This window comes from Cupressus sempervirens, chromosome 11, assembly GCF_028749045.1.
Source record: "Cupressus sempervirens isolate cs-2001-9-10 chromosome 11, ASM2874904v1, whole genome shotgun sequence".
In the NCBI taxonomy this organism is placed as follows: Eukaryota; Viridiplantae; Streptophyta; class Pinopsida; order Cupressales; family Cupressaceae; genus Cupressus; species Cupressus sempervirens.
This window is the reverse complement of record NC_143128.1, coordinates 44,836,219-44,861,519: the sequence shown is the minus strand read 5'-3', so window position 1 is coordinate 44,861,519 and position 25,301 is coordinate 44,836,219. Positions and strand designations below refer to the sequence as shown.

Genomic DNA, 25,301 nt, shown 5'->3' with positions numbered 1-25,301 from the left:
TTGACCCCATGTCTGGATAAAGAGAAGGAAAAATCAATGAAGTTCATCGATAGAACTCACCATTTGCAACAATAGGTTCATGAGATTTTGGAGCAGACCACTAAGAAGTATAAACAGTGGCATGATGAACATCGAACTCATAATTTTCAAATTAGGGATAAGGTATGGTTGCATTTTCAAGAGGAGAGATTGCAAGGACCTCATAAAAAGCTTCGTCCCCTTCGTTATGGTCCATACAAGATTATCAAACAAGTTGGTGAAAATGCATTTGAACTTAATTTGCCACCATTCTTGGGTATTCACCCATTTTATAATTTTGAACTATTGAAGCCTTATTTTCCTCCATTACTAGACATTGGAAGTGTTGCTGAGGAGATCAACCATACAAAATTAAATCCAGAAGTGGCTAATCCATTCCAAACTAATCAAGTTGTGGAGAATTCTATGAAGAACTTGAAGAAATAGACTATTTACTTGTATTGTGTGGCAAAAGCAGGTTAGTTTGTTCATCAGGGGAAGTGCCTTACACATGAATAAATTCAGATCCACTTTCCACACCTATTGTAGAGCGTAGATGCAATGGGGTCCATTGCCTCTCAAGGGAGGAGAAATGATCAGAACATGGTCCATGATGATCTAGAGGAGGCCGACAAAAGAAGAAATGGGAAAATATCGAAATCTATTTTTCCTATATTTTCTATGTTTTAAAGTATTTCACATTTTCGAAGCTCTTCGGAGCTTTTTTGGGCATTGAAAGCTTCCAAGAGTTGTGTCTCTTGAAATTTGGAGATAGACAATTTGATTACCTTTCCAACGGTGTAAGCGGTGTACATTTTCGAGCTATATGCTGAAAGTTATGACTTCTACAAGTAGACATAAAATTTGAAATAGATTTTAAATAGTTTACATAGTTTTTATTATTTTACTATGTAATAAACATTATGTAAATTGTTCATTTCTTTTCGAAGGGATGTTGGTTGCCCTTCAGATTCATCAAACATTGTATAAACTTGAGTTTTGAATGAAAGGTATCACTTTTGGCTTGCATAATCTATCGTACTGAAATTGTGCTATTCGCATTAGAATTAACAATACCATAGGTTTCACACCAGGTGTTGTAATCCGGAATCATAATTCGAATCAATATCAGTGTAAATTGAAGACCCCAAGTTTGAAGGAGATAAGACATAAGAAAAGGACGAATCAAATTCAAGAAATAATTACAATATAAGTATGCATCAATACAAATTGGTTGAGAAGTCTATTGTTGTACGATTGTATATGTTTGAACAAAATATGTATTCTCTGTAGTAGCCATGATAATACAATAAAACTTGAATATTGATTGTTGTATGATAAAACCGCGACAGTTCAACTTTATAAATCAGGTCTTGTTTACAAAAATCATAGACTCGTGTTTTGGAACTACATTCGTAGAAACCTATGATTAGAAAATTGCAGTAATCTTCATCCACCAAATGAAGAATGGTGATGTATATAAAAAAGACAAGAGTGTAAAAATGACAAAGTGTTTGAAAAAATAGACACCGATCATCTCCATAAAGAAGAACTTTGATCTTATATCAAATGATAATGAAATGGAGCGAATGAGATTAGGAGACAATGATTACGATGACTAATCATTATATAGGCTTAGATTGTATTAAAATCAGTAAATATACAAAGGTTGGGATTGTTGGATTTGTTAAGTTTTAACTAGCAATGAGATAAATCAATGGATGAAAAGTTGAAGTGGGCAGAGGAATCCGTAGGTTCAAACTTCTCACAACACACATGAAAAGGTCTAAGCTGATCTGCAAAGATGTAATGACCCTCTTCAAATCTGCTCTCAAAAATGCTGATGAAAGCTCAAGGAATTTCATCAAACAATTCACATGCAAGGGACGTATGACTGATATAGTATTTCAGCTGGCTTTAAATGACTTTTTCTTCAATTTGCATCAATAAGAATCTTGTGCTAGAAGACTACAATGGACTACACAATGACCTAACATGAGTGTGCTACTAATTTTGACAATATTCAGTGCATATATATGATCTAAGCATGAGAAATGAACACTTACAGCCAACTGACATTTTTACAAACAGCTGGTATGCAAACTAGCTAGCTGATAAATAATGATAGTAAATTGCTTAAATGACACCAGCAACTATTATCTTCTTAATTGCAATGAAAAATACAATGCTCATGAAATATGGCCAAGACTTTGGCATTTACATGGATTACCAAATGATAATGCTGGTACAATGCACACTTACAGCTGAAACTTATAACACCCTAAAAAACAATACTAACAAAGAACCTGGTTGTAGATGGCTGTAATAATTTCCTTCAATGCCGCCCCTTCTGCTTTGCTTTTTTCAAACTGTTTTTTCGGCCTGCTTTTTCGGTTCTGCTTTTTCGGACTGCTTTTTCGTATCTGCTTTTTCGAATTGCTACTATGTTGAATCTCAAAACCATATCTTTCAATGGCGTCAAGATTTTCAGCTTGAAGGAATTTCGTCCTCCAAACTATTGAGACATAATCTCCAGCAAATTCCCCAATTTCTTTGATATTTCCAACCATGCATAAAAGAAGCTCTTCCATTTCTTCTATAGTGTTCTCACAAGAGCTCCATCCTTCATTTTCTCAATGTGGGATAAAACATAACTCTTTTTATGTAACTTATGTCTCCAATTTGTTATAAAATAAAGGGGACTCTTCTAATTTAAATATTTCCCACAACTATAGTCTATGCATTAATAAAGTTAAATATTTAAATTTAACTTTATAAAATAGCTTTATCAATGCATAACAAATCTTATCAGTGATAAACAAGTCTTCTTGTCGATTTTAAACAATTACCATCGACATATCGTTGCCACTGGATGTTCGCCCATGCCCAAGATGACTTACTATAAATAGTAAGTATGCCCAAAGTTGCTTCAAAACCCCTCAGAAAGACCTGCAACTGAAACTATGTAGGCCAAATGGCCTCTAAGTCCCTTTAATGTCCTGGTTAGCCTACGGGACCGTGGGGAAATAGGCTAACGACAACATCATGCTATGAATGCTAAAAAAGGGGACATTACAGTCCGCCCTTCCCAAAATTGCTTGTCCCCAAGCAATGGTCGAACAACAACCCAATCAATCCACCTGGATCCCAAATGTAGTCATGGACTATACTGCTGTCAGTCAACATAGGCTCCTGCAACAACCTTTGAAAATTAATCAAGAGGAATCCATAATCAAATTGGCGGATACAACTCACCCAAACTCCAAAGTCAGGAACCCATGAGAAACAAGCTCTCGAAATATCAGAACCCAAGTAGAGTAGATAACCCAAACTGCCAACATAGTAAATACCATCAACACATCCTACTAGCCTATGTGGAATGTACAATACAATTCTGCAACAACGATGAATACTCCCGCATGAAACTGCACCAAATACAGAGAATCCACACACTGCACACCTACTGCAATTATCACAACTCTACAGATCACCGGTCACTGTCTCATAACCATAACATCCATGCACTGCTGATGGTGAATAGTCATTATACGGTAGATAGCAAAAACGAGAGCCCAGACCAAACCTGTCTGCCATCAACTCCTCAACACATGGATCAAAAGCAAATCGATGAACATATCCTACAGTATAATGCCGGTAAAAAGAACCAATCCCAATCAAAGACTCATCCTGCAGACGTGATACAACCAACTGTGACTGATCATCAGCTAAGTCAGAGGATGATATAGCCAAGAGTGCAGAATCAACAACAACATCACTAGTCTCTGTGCCCTCCAAGTCAAACATATCACAATGCTCAGCTGCAGCGCCCAACTCAGTTGAACCTGCCTCCAGTGGAAACGGACCAAATATGCCAATACTAGTGTTGTGGATAGATATATCTTCATCTCCACTACCTCTATCAACCTCGACCATGGACATCTGCGGATCACCAGACACCACGGTCCCTGATTATACAGAATCTGGTAAAGACTGAAGTCGCTCTAACTCCATGGTCACCTTAGCCAAATGAAATTGTGACTCCTCGAAAGCCAACTGTGTACTCTCAAGAATCTCAAAAGTCACCTCGAGCTACTGAGTAAGCTCACTCACCTCATCTTCCTTGGCCAATAATGCATCGTATGCTGTACTCCCCCACTCCATAGATAATCTCTGTCGGCTACCAACTGCATATAATTTTGTCTCAGAATCCGGATAGCCTCCCATAAAGAGTGGATCTTTGTCAAGAAAAGATAATTTCCTCCCTGTTCATCACTAGTAGGAGAACCCCATCCATAAACTGCTAACAATTGACGAGCAGCATCAAAATGCTCGCAAGCGATAGAAATGTCTCGCTCGCCAACTCTCAGCTGACTAGACACATGATTGTGCCGACTGGTCGAACTCCTATACTCTATCCCTGGTATACTGTCCAAAGGAGTAACCTCGGAATAGCTATCATCTGCAATACTCAGATCCTGGGACTCTTCTGTAAACTCTGTCATATCTGAGAGATCATCAACCCATTCCAACAAGAATGGTTGACTGGATATATGAACAATGCCCAACACAGGGGTGTAAAAACTAATTCCAGCATCAAACAAGCTGTTGGCATGGATGAGAACTACACTTGGCAAACTACTAATCAAGTCCATGATGGTGCAACAGATACTACTACCAAGGAATGATAGATATCTCTGGTCAAAACGATCCCAAGTACCAAGATAAGGATCCCAACATCTAATCCATGAACGGAAACCAGCTGGCAATTCAAGTAAACTTCTCACCTGAGTAATGTGAACAATACCAACTGACTTTACACACCTGTCTACAATCTCTGAATCCGGAGTGTGAATGCTAGACATACTCATATCATCATCATGTGACCTGACTGTAAAATAAAACTGAGTCCCTGCTATACGCGCTAATTCCCAAACTGAACTCACCTCAAGACAAAGCTCGTCCACGTGTCTCTCAGAATCCTGGAGAGCCAACCGAGTACACACCAAGGAATTTCGAGTATCCTCCAGCTCATGAAAAAGCCGGTCAACCTCCTCCTCCTTCACTGCATCTTCCTTGATCTGTTGTAAGTCGTCACAAGAAGAACCTCTTGTGACTCCTTTCTGTCTCTCCTGCAGTTGAATCATCCAAATGTGATTCTCAATCAATCCATGTATCCTGTCATGACGAGATAAAGCCGTGAGAATATTCTTGTCCCTTGTCTTTAGCTGGCTTGCCAAACCAAGTAAAGAGCTACTAGCCTCTATTTTCATTTGAAGAAGCATCCAACTGTGCCTGATACTCATTTTCTGCAAAGTCCCGAATGCTCACTTTCTGATCAACTGTACTATCCTCAAACATGACGGTATCCTCAACTGCTGTAACTTATCCAACCCAACTGTACTGGAATCACTATCTGTGTCAATCACACAATCCGGTGTGCCTATGATATCACCTTTTGGCTCAACCTGCATGTCTATAACCCCTTCTACCTGTGAAGATGATGCAGATAAACCATTACCTGAAGATGTGCTAATGTCTCCCTGTATTGAATTAGCATGTCTGTTAAACTCCTCATAGAAGTTTCTGCCTGTCATAGGGAAGGTACGATCCTTAGGCCTATCAAAACGTTCAATCAGTCTCTCCTTAGACTCCACATAGGAGGTAATGTGTGCATGACCCATAGTGACCATACCATGATGCCACCACTCGTGTGCTAACCCATCCAGGTGAATTGCTGCATACTTAATAGCTTCTTCCTCAGGCATAGGGTTCATTTGAAAATATGTGTCAAGCTTTTGAACCCAAGCTCTTGCTGTAGACTTCCCCGAGCCATCATAATATGGTAACTGAAGTTTCCCTACTTTCTTCTGTAGCTCATAGCTCTGGTTTCTGTCATGTCCACGTGGCATATGCTTCATCCGCACATCTATATATTCCCTAAGGGTAATTGCGGCTATAAAATCTGGACCTCCGGCTTCCCAATCTCTCCTCAGCTGGTCTTGTATATCGGTGATCTGGGGCTCTGGTACGGGTTGCTCTGGAGCTCTAGTAGGAAATGTTGGAACCATGGGCCTCGAACTCACTGTCCTAATTTGCTGGGGTGCATGACCGAAATTGTTCTCAATTTGTTCGCCTCCATTATGTGCCCCATCCTGATTATTAGCATTCTGATTATTACCATTCTGATTATTTCCTCCAACCACACTAGCATTCGACTCCATTTGACGAGCCATCATCTGCATCATAAGCTCAAATCTCTGACTTTGTTCCTGTGCTCTTTGCTCTGCTGATCGCTGTCCCTGTGCTAAGGTGTCTAATAACTGTAGAAATCTTTCCTTTCCCTAATTTGGACCGGCATTCATTTTGTCAAACATTTTTCTCTCTATTTGGCTATTCCAAATTCCCTATAAGACCTCTACAGGATGGCAGGACTTATAGCTCTGATACCACTGTAATGACCTTCAAATCTGCTCTCAAAAATGCTGATGAAAGCTCAAGGAATTTCATCAAACAATTCACATGCAAGGGACGTATGACTGATAGTATTTCAGCTGGCTTTAAATGACTTTTTTTAAAATTTGCATCAATGAGAATCTTGTGCTAGAAGACTACAATGGACTACACAATGACCTAACATGAGTGTGCTACTAATTTTGACAATATTCAGTGCATATATATGATCTAAGCATGAGAAATGAACACTTACAGCCAACTGGCATTTTTACAAACAGTTGGTATGCAAACTAACTAGCTGATAAATAACGATAGTAAATTGTTTAAATGACACCAACAACTATTATCTTATTAATTGCAATGAAAAATACAATGCTCATGAAATATGGCCAAGACTTTGGCATTTACATGGATTATCAAATGATAATGCTGATACAATGCACACTTACAGCTGAAACTTATAACACCCTAAAAAGCAATACTAACAAAGAACCTGGTTGTAGATGGCTGTAATAGTTTCCTTCAATGCTGCCCCTTCTGCTTTGTTTTTTTCGAACTGCTTTTTCGGCTTGCTTTTTCGGTTCTACTTTTTTGGACTGCTTTTTCGTATCTGCTTCTTTAGCTTGCTTTTTCGATTCCGCTTTTTTGGATTGCTTTTTCGTATTTGCTTTTTTGGATTGCTACTATGTTGAATCTCAAGACCATATCTTTCAATGGCGTCAAGATTTCCAGCTTGAAGGGATTTCGTCCTCCAAACTATTGAGACATAATCTCTAGCAAATTCTCCAATTTCTTTGATATTTCCAACCATGCATAAAAGAAGCTCTTCCATTTCTTTTATAGTGTTCTCACAAGAGCTCCATCCTTCGTTTTCTCAATATGGGATAAAACATAACTCCCTTTATGTAACTTATGTCTCCAATTTGTTATAAAATAAAGGGGACTCTTCTAATTTAAATATTTCCCACAACTATAGTCTATGCATTAATAAAGTTAAATATTTAAATTTAACTTTATAAAATAGCTTTATCAATGCATAACAAATCTTATCAGTGATAAACAAGTCTTCTTGTCGATTTTAAACAATTACCATCGACATATCGTTGCCACTGGATGTCCGCCCATGCCCAAGATGACTTACTATAAATAGTAAGTATGCCCAAAGTTGCCTCAAAACCCCTTAGAAAGACCTGCAACTGAAACTATCTAGGCCAAATGGCCTCTAGGTCCCTTTAATGTCCCGGTTAGCCTATGGGACCGTGGGGAAATAGGCTAACGACAACATCATGCTATGAATGCTAAAAAAGGGGACATTACAAAAGAACTATTTTGTATGCTTTCTCTTGTCTAGAGTGATAGGGGTCGTTATGTTTCTTTGATTGAGCTGCATGTGTGAGAGTAAACAAGCATCATTTTTGCATTAGAAGAAGAGAGCACTCACCTTCAACGTGGCAACGAATATCGACTGTTGAGAGGACGTCGAGGAAAATAAAGTTGGGGGCAACCTCTTATTGGCTCGAACCCCTATTACATGGAGAGTTAAGCGATATTCTTAATCAAACAAATATATATACGAAAGATAGCGCGATATGGAATGACGTGGAAGGGACTACAACCCAATCAATATGCACATTGTAGATACATCCATACATCACACACCAAGTCATGGTCAACAACCCTTGAAATGTAGGATGAGGTAACCATGATTTGGTCAATTGGGAGTTATGAGGAAAAGAAATAAGAGAACCCTACGATGTAATGTCTCCTTTTTTTGGGACATTATAATTTAGTGTTGACGGCTCATTTCGCTTAGGTTTCGGGGGCGAAAAAGGTTCTTTATGGGGTTCAGTTCGAGGTTTGGCCTAGACATTTCTAGTTTTAGACCCATCAAAGCAATTTTGGCAGGTTGTCCGGATGCTTACTATTTTTAGTAAGTAAACAAAGCACAGTATTTTCTGTACCTTAGTGGTGGTTTGGAAGCGTCTCATCAAGAGCTTTCCATTGAGCTATTGCACGTGCTTTTTTGAGTTCATTTGGTCAGCTATTTTAATGCCTGATGATATATGGTTTACTGACTAAGTGAATATTAAAGTTCATTTAATTTGTCACTTTATTTAAAAGGGTATATGTTCACGTAGGTGACTAAAGGACAAAAAAGGTGCTTTATTCCACATTGCTTAAAAGAGCATGCATCACATTGGAAAAAGTGATAAAGGTACAACAGGCTCCACATGCGAACTTATGAAGATTATAATATTTAAAATAAATATTAATTTGGGTGCTGGAAACAGTTACTGGTTATCTCTTTGAGGACGCAAACCCTTGAAGACGCTTTTGGAGGTTGGACGCAAACCTAGCCTTCTTACATATTTTATCTACATTTGCCAATCTGACTGTTATTTCTGTTTATAAGATTGGATTATTTGGATTATTGCATGTTATTGTATTGCTGTTATATAATATAGTAACATCTTTGGCAGATATGTGAGTTAACTCCTGGTTTATATATGTACTTTTTGAATATTGGAGGAATAAAACAAGCTTTTTTGAGTTTTCTTGTATGTAAATCTGCTGGTTAGAAATTGATTAAAGTTTTGGAATTTATATTGAATATTGGTTTTTTGTTCGGGTTTAAATCTGCACTTTATATCATGGCTTTTTTGGGTAAAATATCTGGAAAGGGATTTTACAGTGGTATCAGAGCTGGTCTTCCTGCCAGCTTGTGAAGTTTTATCTAGACACACAAAATTTTTGCATGAGTTAAGTATTGGATCGGTTTACATTAGGAGAGTGTAGCTCTAGTTCAATGAGGTGATTTGGGAAAGGCCTTAACAATACATACAGGCCGATATTTGCATTATAAGAAATGAGATTGAGGCTGAAAGTCAATCTGTTCATGGGAATCCTTTGGTTACTGGGGTCTGTTGAAGAACCTGCCAGCAAAAGTTTCTGATTACACTATCAGCATGTACCTTTCTCGTCAAAATTTTTAAGGTAGAAAGATCAATTGTATCTTTTGCGATACGGCGCCATTCAAACTGTTCAAAAGGCAGTAACAATATGCAAAGAAGCATTTACGTTGCCCACTTTGAGGTATGCATAGAAAGCGGCATGATAAAAAACTCTCAAGCGAATGCACTCAGCAGATATTAAGATCTTCTGGAACCTTTTCTAGTATCATCGCCATATGTAGATATGAGAGGCAAGAAATGACAATTGTGGTCATACAACGCGTTGCATTCCTTACCAATATGAAGCAGATTGTATATGAAAGATATATTTTGTAAGGTTCTGTTGTCTGAACGATGGAAATGCCTACATCAAAATTTATGAAGGGGGTAAGTGAGTCTTCTTTCTCATATTTTCGGGAGTACCATTATAATCACCGAAAATTGTTACAGATGAGGAAATACGGCATTCAATTCATTCACGAAATTGTTAAATGATTGTTCATTACTGGCTTGCTATCACCCTGTCGGTCACGTGAAGCACTAGTTGAAGGTCATTACGTTGGGTTAGCGATTGGTTTTACTTGGAGTTAGCGGGTTGATACAGTGAGCACGGGAAGTTGTTTCACCAGGTGAAAGGGTGTTGAACTCCACATCCGGTTAGGAGGATTATGGCAGCTAGTCTCCATCCAACGATAGGGACTCACGCAAGAGTAGATCAGTTATGTTTTGATGTATTTCTCCTCCACGGGTTAGCCAACTCCATTCTTAAGACAAGGCAGCAGACGTGAGCATATTAAGGTAAGTAGAGGAAGTGTGGCATGGGTTGCATTGTATTTGGATGCAGATAAACACTCCTCAATCGACACTAAATGAGTATGGGTCTGTCATTTTTGCCTTGCGCATTGATAACAATGTTATTTGTATTTTGTTAACAGTTGGAGATTCATTGATTTAATATCTTTAGATTGTTATGAGCATTGAATGTTAAGTTCAGTTTGGACCTACTAGATGGAAGTGGGGAAATGTTATTGGTTGGAAATCATCAGCTCCTAGTATTTGAATTAAGTAAAAAGGGTTTAGATTGTTAAGAAAATATTGGTTCTGGTGAAAATAGAGATTGCTTAATAACTGTTTGACATAAGTACCCAGTTACAGGCATAGAAAACTCAGAGCTGTGTTTCCGGAGGATGGAATTATCGGATTATATGCAAATGGGATGAATATTGATAATATCTTTGTGAATGGACTGCTTGTGCATTTTACGCTTCGTCCTCAACATGAGTGTAGCAAAGAAGAAAGAAAGTGGCCGCCAATTAACTGTATTGATGCCGCTGAAGTTGCTGGTTCAGTATATTTATCATCTTTAGAGAGAGAAATGGTTCTAGATTTGCTTATAAATTTTTCTTTTGAAAGTGGTATACATAATGTTGTTGATACCAAGGAAGCTGGGAAAATAGAGAATAATCACAATGATGCTAATTACATATTCCAGCAAGAGGTTAATATTGAATGTAGAATGCCAAATTGGTTCGCATTGAATATTGGCTGGAGGAACCTGAAGTAGGCATTTATTTTATGGGTAATATCCTCCGTAGAGTTATTATAATGGTAATATAACATTTTGAAAGTCTGTATTCAGCTTCAAGGTGCAGTTTGCAAAATTAAGCCTACAGGTAGAACTTATGAAACAGTATTGGGTCCATCTTAGGCACATGAAAAGCTACATGGCAGAGGAAGTGGGACGAGACTTCCAACTCGATATTAAAATCGAAGTAAGGAGACTATACGATGATTATAACAAATTCTCGTCAAAGCTTCAAAAAGAATTTCCTTTCATTAATTATGTGGACTTTCAACTAGAGCTGCAAAACAAGACAGATATGATAAGAAACAAATACTATAAATTGGCTCGAGATCTCCTTACAGAGGACAGTTACAGAGATTTGCATAGGGAAGATATCAATCAACTTGATAGTACTACTAATAATGGCACAAGTATACTAACAGATAATTGAGAGATAGAAGTATCTTATGGAGCTTTTTACACTAGTCCTTCTGATGAGCAGGTTAATGGCCCATGTAGAAGAGTTGACCAAACCGCCAATGTTGGCAACTCCCCATCTTATTTAGACATGGAAAACACCAGCATCTTATTTGGTGACATGGAAATTAACTTGAATGAATTTTATGGTGATACTAGGCTGGAAATTATGTTAAATATTGAGGGGCAAATGGACCGCAATGTTGGTAGGATAGATGATCTAGCGCACGTTGAGTTTGAGGACGTATCTAAAAATGTTGTCTCCCTAGGTGATGAGAAATCAAGAGATTCTATGGAGAACAGGCCGCTTGTGTTCGAAGGAGATGGTCAAAAACCATTATCACTCGACTTATTGGATATGCTTTTGGTCAAAGAGGACAAGATTGTTCAAGTGTTGACGAGGATGGATGATTCTTCCAATTTGATTGAGGGTCTCATACGGAAGATTGTGATAGATTAGAGGCATGAGAATGTATGTGGTGTCACAAGTCCTTTTTTACATACTATTTTTGAAACTTTGAAAATGATAAAATATGAGTACTTGCAACTATTAATGGATAGAGATCTAGCAATAAAATTTGGGGAGGACAAGAGTGAGGTAGATGAACTATACCTTCAATTGAGTTTAACACATTACTCCATCCACAAAACTGAAAATCAAACAAGTGGGGCAGCCATTACGAAGAAGATAACTGTCGTTCAAGGGCACAAGAAATCATGCAAATCATTGAAGAAATTCATAAAGCGGGTAGATGTAAAGGGAAATAGTGTAATTCAATCACGTGTTCCTCATCTGAGACTTTCTACGATGAGAAAAATTCTATGGATCAGCAAGTTGATGAGTCTAGAAATTCTGATTTTTATGACAGTAGTTGTACATCTTCACATGAGCACATGGTTAGTGATACAACAATTGAGGAAAATTCAGAGATTTCAATTAATGGTGAACCTTCCTTTCATGAAGACTTTGACATAAGTGAGGGTACTTTTGGTGGAGTAGGAAATTCGGATTTATCCTTGGCATGCTCTGAGAGATTCTTTAGCTTACCCAGAGATTTATCACCCAGTTCTTACGAGATGGCCACAACCTACTTGTTGATTGGTGATTTTTCTTGTTGGTATATTCCAACTATCAATGACTTGCTTGTGGATGTTAGTAGTATATTCACTGATTCTATTTGGTCTTCAGGGGTCAATGAGTTATTTGCAAATGAGTGGGGAGAACATACACTACCCTATGTTCCACATGAGGTGTCTTCATTTTTTATCCAACAACATATTGAAGACAGTGTGAGCATTCATGATGTTGGTGATTCACCAACCACTCCTTCCTTTATCCAAGATCATGTTGATTGGGTGATCGGGAATCCAGGTGTTAATAGTATTTTACATTTGGTGGATTATGATGTGTTGTTACATAGTCACAGGATTATGATCTGTGTGTTTCAACCTTCTGACACATCAGAGTTCCAAAGATTAGGATTACTTCGTTTTCATCGGGGTGATATAGTGGTGGAGTCAGATTGGCTGGATCTGTCATTGTCATTGGTACAATTATTGCAGGAGTGGTATAGTGGTATAGTGGTACAGATATTATAGGAGCTAGTCAATGGTATCTCAGACAGCGCATGAGTTCTCACTTGGGATCTAAGGGGAGCATCCGTATGTATTGCCTTTTATCGAGGAGCTAGGAGGAGAGTTTGGTTGTTATCATCTTGGGGTGGATATTGGTATATTGCTGAGCTCCCATCATCACTTGACAATGAAGACTCGTAGGGTCACTTATGGACTGAGGCATTCATTCTGACTGAGAGTATTGGTACACAGGGCAACATCACATGGCAGCTGGTGTCTCTTAATGGTGAACCTTGGGATCCTGGCATTCAGTTATTTGGCATATCGATTCCTATTGTACTATTTCACCATTCCGAATTTGGGAAGATGCATGCTAGGTTACATCGGCTGAGGAGTAGAATCTCGTTCTCAAGGCGAGTATGGGATCTTGGCATTTGGTTTCTGCAGGTATGAGTGGATTGCTTGAGGGCAAGCAATCTTTGAGAAGGGAGGCTTTGTAATGTTTCCTTTTTCTGGGACATTATAATTCTGTGTTGCCGGCTCACTTTGCCTAGGTTTCGGGTCGAAAAGGTTATTTATGGGGTTCAGTTCGAAGTTTGGCCTAAACATTTCCAGTTTCAAACCCATCAGAGCAATTTTGGCAGGTTATCCGGATGCTTACTATTTTTAGTAAGTAAACAGAGCACAATATTTTTGGTACCTCAATGTTGGTTTGGAAGCGTCTCGCCGAGAGTTTTTCAACGAGCTATTGCATGTGCTTATCTGAGTTCATTTGGTCAGCTATTTTAATGCCTAATGATTATATGGTTTATGGACTAAGTGACTATTAAAGTTCATTTAACTTGTAACTTTATTTAAAAGGGTACTATGTTCACTTAAGTGACTAAAGGACAAAAAAGGTGCTTTATCCCACATTGCTTAAAAGAGCATGCATCGCATTGGGAAAAGTGATAAAGGTACAACAAGCTCCACATGGGAACTTATGAAGATTATAATATTTAAAACAAATATTAATTTGGGAGCTGGAAACAGTTACTGGTTATCTCTTCGAGGGTGCAAACCCTTGAAGAAGCTTTTGGAGGTTGGACGCAAACCTAGCCTTCTTACAGGTTTTATCTACATTCGCCAGTCTGACTGTTATTTTTGTTTATAAGATTGGATTATTTGGATTATTGCATGTTATTGTATTGCTGTTATATAATACAGTAACGTCTTTGGTGGATATGTGAGTTAACTCTTGCTTTATATATGTACTTTCTGAATATTGGAGGAATAAAACAAGCTTTTCTGAGTTTTCTTGTATGTAAATTTGCTGGTTAGAAATCGATTAAAGTTTTGGAATTTATATTGAATATTGGTTTTCTGTTCGGGTTTAAATCTGCACTTTATATCACGGGTTTTTTGGGTAAAATATCTGGAAAGGGATTTTACACATGCACCCATTAATGCAATGTAAGTGGGGCATACCACTTGCACTGTTAAGCTCAGAAGTACAGAGGAGAAACATTTACAACCAACCAAAGAAGGATGTTATGACAAACTAGAGAAAGGCACATAGATATCCATTTGAGAAAGGGATTAAATATTAAGAACTCTCCTTTGAAAGTGCAAGCTTGGCAACATTATGCTGAAAGTATAAGCATCGAACCCATGCATTAAGTGAAAGGATATATGTATCATTGAATGATTAGTTAAGGAAGGTGATCCATATAACCTAATCACCATTAAGGAGAAATTGAAGTCTTACAAAATGGTAACCCATATACCTCATCATCATTAATAAAAGCTTGCATCTATTCACTAAGCTAGAGGGGAGAGCATCTAAGCTAGAGGGGAGAGCATAAGTGAAGGTAACACGAGATAAGGTCAAACGACATATTGATCGGACAAACAAAGTTTCAATTGGTGAATAAGAAGCAAGTCCAACACATAAAGTCAAGTAGAGTGAAGAGACAATGAGTCATGTTTGCAAGTGGGCATTAAGAAGTTAAAATATTGCATTGAATGATATTGCAAAAATAAAAGGGTAAAAGGAACATTAAAGGAAATATTATTGTTCACAGATTTTGAAAGAAATCCTCACTGACATGTCAGCAAGGGTCCTCTTGTACTAGAAGTGATAAAACCAAAGGCTTTGACAATGTGAATTGTGTGAAGTCAAGGTAAGTATATGTCTTTTAAAGTAAATTAATAATTATTTCATATTAATATTATATGAGATAGTATAACGGAAAATATATGGTGATTATATATATGTATATAAAGCAAAATATATTTTCTGAACAATTTGATATGAATATAAATGAAATTAGCTACTTTATTTATTTTTGGGTATTAATAAAGATCATAATATATATAGAAAAATGGAGGATATGCCTTTATGTTCAAAGCATATATTTAAATTAGATATTTATCTATATTATATTGAGATGATCTTATATTATTATGCATAATCGTTTATTATCTTTTGAGTATTATCTCTTATTTATATGTATTATAAGAGCTATTTGCCTTGATCTTTTACTGAGGATGCTTTTGTAGGAAAAGGAGGATAGATATCAGATTCATAGGGAGTCTAATGCTCCATTAGAACCGACACTGGATGAGAAGCTCCAAAGATTAATATTTAGAGGGAGTTTTGACTTCATGTAAACTTCTGGTATCATGCATGTGACTGCATGATTTTATAGGCTAATCCCCTGTGTCTATCATTAGGAAGTGACAACTTTCAAACGATTTTTCACTTGTATTTGGAGAAGTTATTGAAAGGTGACAACCTTTCTATAACTTGTATCATGATATACATTTTGTGCAAATGTTGAAATAAATCATGAAAAGGCTTTATCTTATAAATCAACAACTAGGTGTTAAATGTCATTAATTTGACTACCTACAAGTTGTTTGTGTAGATATATTTTAGGTACTTGGTGAATATCCTGCCTTGATATTCTGATAGGCCATTACCACATTAAGTATTTGGTGAATATCATTTAGTTGATGTTCTAATAGGCCAATACTCTGAGTAGTTAGGTGAATATCATTTGATTGATGTTCTGATAGGCCAATACTCATGTTATCTAATATGATATTAAAATTGTATTTGGTGAATGTCATTTGCTAACATTCTGATAGGCCAATACCCATATGATATCATAAAATTGAAGTCTTCTGATCAAAGACTTCCTTGATGTGTGACTTCCTAATATTACCAATGGTGTAATATTTGTCTTGTGTTTATCCTCCCTAGCTAAGAGGGAGTCTTGATGTTTAATAGCTTTAGTTAGATAGACCTATATATATAATTTTATAAGATATATATATATATATATATATATATATATATATATATATATATATATATTTGAGATATAAGGTTATTGTTATATAAGAGAAGTTTATATATATATATATAATATTATTAATTATCTAATTATCGAATAGACATGTCCCAAGAAGGGACATGTCTATTCATGACCTATGCTCAATATAAATATGAGAGGATGTTGTATTTGAAAAACACATACCGCATATAATGGCAGTGCTTAGTACATGTGCAACAATCTTAATAAATTCAACAAATATTACCAATGGTGTAATATATGTGTGTTTTATCCTTCTTCATTAAGAGGGAGTATTAATTTTATAATTTTGTCGAATAAATTAAATTATATATATGAGATATATAAATAATTTAGGACAAATATTATATATGGAATACTTAACTAATGTTAAGAGTATATATAATATATATTTATGCTATATTTATGAGATCTATCATACACACACACACACACACAAGATTGATATAAAACAATTTTAATACATTGAGAAAATATTATTTGTGCTATCACAATAACTAATGTGAGATAATATAGACCTATCTCTATAAGAGACGTGCCTCTTTATCTCGCATATGTATTCATTAGAATAGTAACTTGAAACACACAAAAAATTCTACAAGTGCTATTACAAGTTTACAACATATTTGGAAAACCCGGGAAGCCTTAACATTTTTTGAGGAAGGAGGTTGATACTAACTCTTTTTAGATCTTTTAACCAAATGATCAACGGCCTCTTGTTCTTTTACAAACAAAGCTGTCTATGCATCAAACAGCCCCTTCCCGTCTGCATCTTTGCACTTTCCAAAACCTTTACCAGCAGGGGCCATGAAATGAAGTTTTATCAAAGAATAAGAGCTATCAAAAGACTTTCCTTTTGTTACTTTGACAATAATGACAACTCCAAATATAGGAACCACCACTTGCAACCTGTGATATTCTTGTTGTTTGTCTCCAAAGAGGAGACCGTAAATCAATTTTGAAAATATCCCCTCCTTGCCCTACCAGTGCACTCTGACCTTGTCCTCCCACTGAACTCTGACTACCGGTGGCAGCCATTCTTGCACAATACAATGTAGTTTCTTTCTATAATAAGTAATTAAATAAATTTAAATCAATAAAAAAGCTATGAACATCAAGCACACAAGTAAAAAAATGATACAAAACCATTCAAATAGATACCTAAACTTGTTTCTCAATTTCTTTAAAAAAACTATTGAAAAAACTTGAAAATGTTCTTCACAAACTTGAAGAAATTCATCAAAATCTCTAAAAAATTCATTGAAACACACAAGAATGGGATAAAATGCTTATCTCTTAGTGTTTTAATGAACTTGTGGAAGCCAACTCTTGCCCTTCGATCGTTCCTCTTCGAAAATAATCAAGTTGCCTTCAAAATGCCAAAATGGAAGCCAAATGAGAAGAGCAAACCCATCTGCAAACAAAATGATGATTGAATGTTTGGAAGGCCTCTATTAGGGCCGTTTTAGGGTTTGGCAAAAACAAATATGATTTTATAAGCCTAAATTGCACATGTTTAAATTGAAATATAAGTCAAAAAGGCATTTATTTTTGTTTAATATTCAGACGTTTGTAGAGGCGTCTAGATGCCCTGTGGATGCCATCTAGATGCCATTCACAGGCATCTGGATGCTTGCGGATGGCATCAAAATGACATCCGAAGGGCATTGCCTCGCCTCCGCGTGCCTGTCTGCCTTCGCTTCCGCCTCCATTCTCTCCTGCTACGAATCAGTATCCTAGGATTTTTCCTATCTCCCTCATGCCCTCTTCCCACATAAAGCTTCTACATAAGAAATGTAATTTATGGGATCGTACATTCCTTCTTGCAGTTTATAATTTCTTTAATTTTTAACATGTAATCCTTGTATTAGATCAATTTCTTAACAATTTTTTTTGTCTTTTGCAGTTGGTGCTTAGCATAATTGGCCTGCTTTTTAGTGGAAAATTACTGGAACCAATATGGGGTTCAAGAGAGTTTTTCAAATTCATTATTGTTGTGAATATTTTCACCTCAATCAGTGTGTTCGTCACCACCATCTTTTTGTATTACATTACACGGATGGAGAGTTTTCTGTAAGTACTGAGATTCTGTAATTCAATATATGTAAACTATGTTCAAAATAAAGTATATAGCATTTCCTGTTGTAATTGAATAATTTATGATATGAGAGCACATGCTTAGCTTAAAATTTTTGTTGGACTCGGGAGTATATATTTAATGCAACTGCAACATTACCTTCTATTGTGTTGGGCTTGGAAGTATTTTTTTCGTTCTTTTAATATATGAGAAATCAAGTAGATAAATTACAGTATTGAACTATGATTTGCTAGTCTGACAAGAAATCTTTTAATATATGCTTTTGTCTTTCAAGAGTGTTTTTTGAGTATCGTGATGTCAGTATTATTCTCAAACTGTGAAATAGTAGCTGTGCTTTGAGGATTTTTTGGAATCAAGCTTTTGCTCAAATATGCAACAGCCAATGAAAATGGATGAATGGATTGCATTATTAATGACCTTGCATCCATTTTGTTTTTCTTAGAAGCTCTGGTGAAGAAATAATTAATCTTTGCAGTGTCCACGAATGGGTGAAAAGTATACTAGTGGGACTCAAAATGTACATTCAGCTTAATAGAGAGGTACTAGTGTAAAAGGGTTTTAGATTAGTATATGTTACTGCAAGGCATTGACGAAATGCAAACATAACAATGGGGTAAGTCTGAAATGTTTGAACTGTCAACTATAAAAAATTTGGCATCTTAGTCTTGAAACTTTGAAGGAAAAATAGACAAAATTGATGAAGTAGAATGTTATAAAAACCTGAAGATATCCTGATGCCAAAAAGCCCCCAGAGACCCATAAAGATGAAAAAAAAGAGGTTCCAGAAACTGAAGTTATAAATGAAAGATAAAATACATAATTGATGCCATGTACATATTTGCAATGCCAAGTGTAACATATTCAAGGTGCCAAAGTTGAGTATGTTAATCCACTTATCAAAAAGTTTATCCATTAATTCTGCAGTGATGTGTCATAGTTGGGAATAATATATGATCACATCAACAGGAAAATGCAAAACTCAAACATGTTATTGAGATGCTCATTTATTTTTTGGGCCACAATGCATCTTAAATTCTAAATTTCAGTGTTGTCAGAAGCAAATATGTGATTGATATGGACACAACTATTCTGTGTGTTTTAAAGTACAAATGCTATATTTCGCTTCCCTGAGAATAATTTTTATTCTGTGATATTGCTATCAGGATTTAACTGTGTGATTTTTGAGTCAAACTCATTGACCCATGTTGCCAATACCTAAGTTTTATTCTATTTTTACCTGTGTAAATACCTAAGTTGCCAATTTGGGTTCTAGTTTGGGTGCATGGGTGTGAATTATTTTTTCCCTTTGGGATTTAACTGTGTGATTTTTGAGTCAAACTCATTGACCCATGTTGCCAATACCTAAGTTTTATTCTATTTTTACCTGTGTAAATACCTAAGTTGCCAATTTGGGTTCTAGTTTGGGTGCATGGGTGTGAATTATTTTTTCCCTTTGGTAGGGGTCCGGGTTCATCCTTACATACATACATACACATATACAGATGAACCTGAACCCGTATTTTCGAGTGCAATGGGTAGGTTGAATATATTTGGAAGGTCTATAAGGACTGAATGGGTTTTTGGTATAGTTTTGGTAAAAAAAAAACACCGTGTACCCAAATTGGCAACTGAGATATTTACAGAAGTAAATATAGAAAAAAAAACTATTCTTAGGGAAGCAAAATGTGGTGTTTGATAGAAGTCATTTTTATGTCCAAATTTTACACTTGTACTTTATCACACAGAATAATCGTGTCCCTATGAATCACATATTTGCTTCTGAAAACACTGAAATTGAGAATGTAAGGTGCATTGTGGCCCAAAAATAAATGAGCATCTTAATAGCATGTTTTAGTTTTGCATTTTCTTGTTGATATGGTCATATATAATTCCCAACTACGACACATCACTGCAGAATTAGTGGATAGACTTTTTGATAGGTAGATTAAGAGACTCAACTTTGGCACCTTCAAATATGTTACACTTGGCATTGCAAATATGTACATGGCATCGATTATGCATTTTGTCTTCATTTTTAACTTCAGTTTCTGGAACTTTAATTTTCATCTTTTTGGATCTCTGGGGCTTAAGAGAGAGGTAATGATGTAAAGGGGTTTTAGATTAGTACATGTTACTGTAAGGCACTGAAGAAATGCAAACATAACAATGGGTAAGTCTAAAATGTTTGAACTGTCAACTATAAAAAAATTGGCGTCTTAGTCTTGAAACTTTGAAGGAAAAATAGACAAAATTGGTGAAGTAGAATGCTATAAAAACCTGAACTATGAGGGCTGACTGTTACAAATCTATCAACAGTAATATAGTTAGATCTACAAATATAAAAGAATCGATCCCCTTACTTGAAATGAATTGAAGTAGAAGGCTGTTCACTACTGTCATAGACTGAGGGCATTGCATAGAGGAATTCTTACTTGAATAATAGAACCAAGCTGTTGCAAGATGCTATCTAAAGCTGATACAAAGAGTATGCTGATGATCAGAATTACATACACAAACAGACCTACCAGCCTTGGATACTTCCTAGGTGCTTGGGTAACCTAGGAAGAACCATACCTGAACTGTACTAGCACAAGGACCTAGACATAAATAGCAGAACCTGGTAGCTAACGTAAATACTAATCCTCTTGTATAAAGAGGAGGACGAATGGAAAAGGGCTTCCCTTGGCCCCTATTTCTTGTTTGCTAATTATTTTTGTTTCATGGCGATTTAGGTCTATTTCAGTATCTTATGGATGACCACACAATATAATAAATATTTTATAAAAATACATGTAATGTCTTTATTGAATAAGCAACAGATTTCATAGGTGGTGCATATTTTTCCTTTTTACTCACAATGGAACTTTTAGCTAGGGTCTAGATGTTGCAAGAGGCTTCAAGCAGCTGTGCATCACCAAACTTCATGTAAACTGTATGTTATCTTTCTGTGGGTGTAGAAGCATACCAATAAACTTATGTGGGAGAACTAGAAGCAATGCTAATATTTGATCCATAAACCATCAAAGATTCCTCAACTAGCTCATCAACCACGTATTAAATTTGTTTACGGCATAGATTAATTAAGAAACGCACACAGATAGTGAACATGAACAGGAATAGCATAACTCTTCTTATTATTATTCGCATATGCCAACCCGTCGGCTGATACACAATTTCTACCGACGACATCATCCCCCCCAAAAAGAAAAGTCGTCTCCTGACGACTACAGAACAAAACTCAAACAACTAATACAACAATATTGATTTGCCACATCACTTTCACATTCATCCCGTTGCATCTATAGCCTTTGCTAACACAATACTGACTCCTCAAGTTGACCTTGATAGCCACCTGTGCTGCTTTTTTTGCTTCCAACTCCTCGGTACCCTGAGCCAAGTGTCGCTGCATTGCCTCCAACTGGATGATCAGCTCCTCCCAAGCTCTCTATGCATCCACCAAGATAGCCTCACGACCAACACCTACTCTTAGTGCCTCTGGTACACAGACACTACATGCCTGCAGCAACTCCAAGTCTGCTCAACTGGTCAAACTCCCATGATTGATATCCACAACGACTGGGGGTCTAGGGGGCAACGCCCCTGGCGGGGTCGAGGGGCAGCGCCAAATTAGCACTCCGAAACCCACACGAAACTTCGTGGAACACACTATTTCTGCAATTTCTCCTAATCCCACACTCTTTTTGGCAATCACTAGTGCTTCCCCTTCCCTATGACATCATCTGATACTCATTCTGAGCATTCTTGATTTGTTGACGTTTTTTTTTTTTTTTTAAATTTTAGAAAACCTCCTGTCACCCTTCTGTGCTACCAATGTACAGCTACACCATACATCCTCCACCATATCGACTCCTTCCTTATGCAATATCCTCAAATGTTACTAAATCTGAATGTCATATCCTGCAGAAGTCGTACGCCTAGACCTGTGTAATCCATACACCATAAAAACCCGTGCAACATTTTATGCAAAACTCAAACCCCACAAGGCAAAATCCGTTCAGCAACAATATTTCAAGCATATAATGAAATCCTATTAAACTGCAATCGAAATCCATACGGCTTCAATGCTTCAGCCCACACCCAAAATCCGTATCCCAATCCTCAAAAGCCTAAAATCCGTACGATACAAAATCCAAGCCTTTAAAAAATCCGTACGCTACTTATTGAAATCCGTATGGTGCAAAAACAGCTAGCGAATCGTACGTCAGGAAAGTCCATTCGCCAAGTTTGTATTTGATGTGCTCTGCAAAATCCATAGGGCAAATAGACTTTTATAACATCCTTGTGTGATTTAGAAAGCTGCACAGAGCACAAGCTTAAAAGCCGTATGGTGGACCTCATTAGAATTCTTGACTTTGGAAATCCGTACGGTGACTCTAAAAAACCGTACAATGTCTGTCCTCCCAAATATCGTACCGTAGCCAAAACCGTACATTGCATCTTCATTGGAATTTTCGTACGCTACTTTGTCTTACCTTCAGAATCTGTATGTCATACAGAAAGCAAACAACAAATTCCGTACAGTGAGGGTGTTAAAAATCCGTACGGTGCTCCAGTAAGTAGCCTTCAAAAACGGTACTCTGCCTCTAAAAATCGTACTTCAACTCCAAAAGCTTAAAAACCGTACACCAACTTCAAATAAAAACTTTACACTACTTTCAAATATTAAAAACTGTACACCAACTCCAAAACTGTACGGTGAGCAGATTAAGAATCCATGCGGTGCCTTTTTTCAATTTTTTTTTCTTTTATTTTATTATTATTATTTTAAAATTTTTTTAGTTTTTTTTAAATTTTTTTTTTTTTAATAATTTATGAATAGCAAAGTCAGTTTTCCCTTTGCCCGTCATCATCGTCGGTCTACAACAACGAAGGGGTCGCTCGAAGGCCATTCTCTGATGCAGAAGTCTTCCGGCCGTGGTATACCTTTAGCTTTGAGCCATTCGCCGCCTGAGGCACTTCCTGTACATCCAAAGTCTATAATTTTATTGCTCCATTGTCCCCTACTTCCCGGATTTGATACGGCCTGACCCACTTAACTTTGAACTTGCCCGGCTTGATCTCATTCTGGCCGTCGTACTTCAATACCCACTGTCCGGGCTGAAACCTATTACGTCTGTTCTGTATCATCTCCATATCGCCCAGTTTGTTCCCGAAGCTCGCTACTATGGACTCCGTCAGCTGCCCCTTCTGTCCGTCAGTAACACATTCACTTTGTACTGCTACAACTTTTATTGAACCCTTCCTCTTTGTTGCCTGTGCAGACTGTATCATGTCTCTTCCTTGTTGCCGGTATCTTTCTGCTATATCTGTGGTTCGACGTAATAATTTCTTCCTATGCAGTCGTACAGTAGAATCTTTCCTTCTTTTGGGTTCGTACTATATGTTCTTTCCTTCAGCTTCAGTCATACCTGCCTTTCCTTCTTCGGCTTGTCTATGTTCCTTCGGAAATTCATTTCCTTCTTCGGCTTCTCTATGTTCCTTCGGACATTCATTTCTTTCTTCAACTTCTCTGTGTTCCTTCGGACCTTCATTTCCTTCTTCAGCTTCTCTGTGTTCCTTCGGACATTCATTTCCTTCTTTCTTACCTTCGTCGATCCTTAACATATTACAACTTGGAAAGAGCTCGTAATCCTCCATATGCCAGTGGTAAAGACCTTTTATTGAATCCAGATCGTCATCTCCTTCCAATCGTAGGACTCACTCCTAATCGGGTTCCATACTCTGCCTCTCATCGTTTTCTCCTTCGGAATCCGACGATAGAGCTTCTTCTCCAACCATCTAAGTGTGTAGATCAATGACATACTTCCTTCCTTTGCTTTCAAGTGATAAAGTATTTTTCTTCCAATCGTGTTTTGCCTTGGCTTGTATCAACCACCTCCGACCCAAAATAGCATCGTATCCTCTCCGCTTGAATGGGATCACGAAAAAGTCCAATAGGACGGTTGTGTTCCAATCGTCACTGGATGCGCTGTGAGTACTCCCAATGGCTTGATTCCATGTTGATTTGCTGTTAACAACGGGAAGGTAGGTGGCCACAATGTCGGCTGTCCCAACTTTTTCCAAATATCCTCTGGCAACACATTGACACCGGATCCTCCGTCCACGATCGTGTCTGTTAGCACAGTCCCAAGAATGCCCATTTCAACAATTGCCGGATAGCGTCCGGATGAAAGAGCTAACAGCATCGGATCTTTTGCACTTGCGCCACTCTCCTCCTTTTTGTCCGCTGTACTTGCTCCACTTTCCTGCTCCCTTCCATGTTCTCTTGGGAGTTTAGCAGCGGGAACGATGTTTGTGAGTGCCGATCGGAGCTGAGGCATAGTGAGCAACAGATCATTTATCTTGACGGGTATCTCAGCTTGCAATATTTGTTGTACATTGTTCTATTCTGCGCAGTTCCGTACAGAAGTACCAGGCGTGTCCTTCAGGTGTGCCATTTCTACCTGCATTGCTCTCTGGATCTCTGCCCATGCTTCCTCCAGTCTCTTCTTTTCCTCCGTCGGATCGGGGTATAGCTTCGCCTGCTTCCGAGTGATTGCCAGAACTTCTTCCTCCATCCTGATAGTAATCAAGTTTACTCCGGACTTCGGGCACTTAGCATCGTCATGATCGCCAGGTCCACACCATCTGCATAACAACTTCGGTGTGTTTGCCGTTGTACACTTTCGGGCGAAGTGACCCCATAGATTGCATGCGCGGCATTGAACTATCAGCCGGCCATTGGAATTGTACTGGATTCGACTCCTCCCGCCATTATTATTGTTGTTTTGGCCGCGCTGATTATT

At 37.4% G+C, this 25,301-nt stretch overlaps 1 protein-coding gene across 1 annotated transcript in view; it reads left to right on the top strand.

The window, feature by feature from the left end:
• LOC149528170 (rhomboid protein-like protein) overlaps nt 1-25,301 on the top strand; it is a 143,641-nt gene that overhangs the window by 70,064 nt on the left and 48,276 nt on the right. Inside the window, exon 4 of the mRNA XM_089811973.1 lies at nt 18,304-18,470. Coding sequence (XP_089668099.1) covers nt 18,304-18,470 — 167 coding nt within the window. The remainder of the gene's footprint in view (nt 1-18,303; nt 18,471-25,301) is intronic.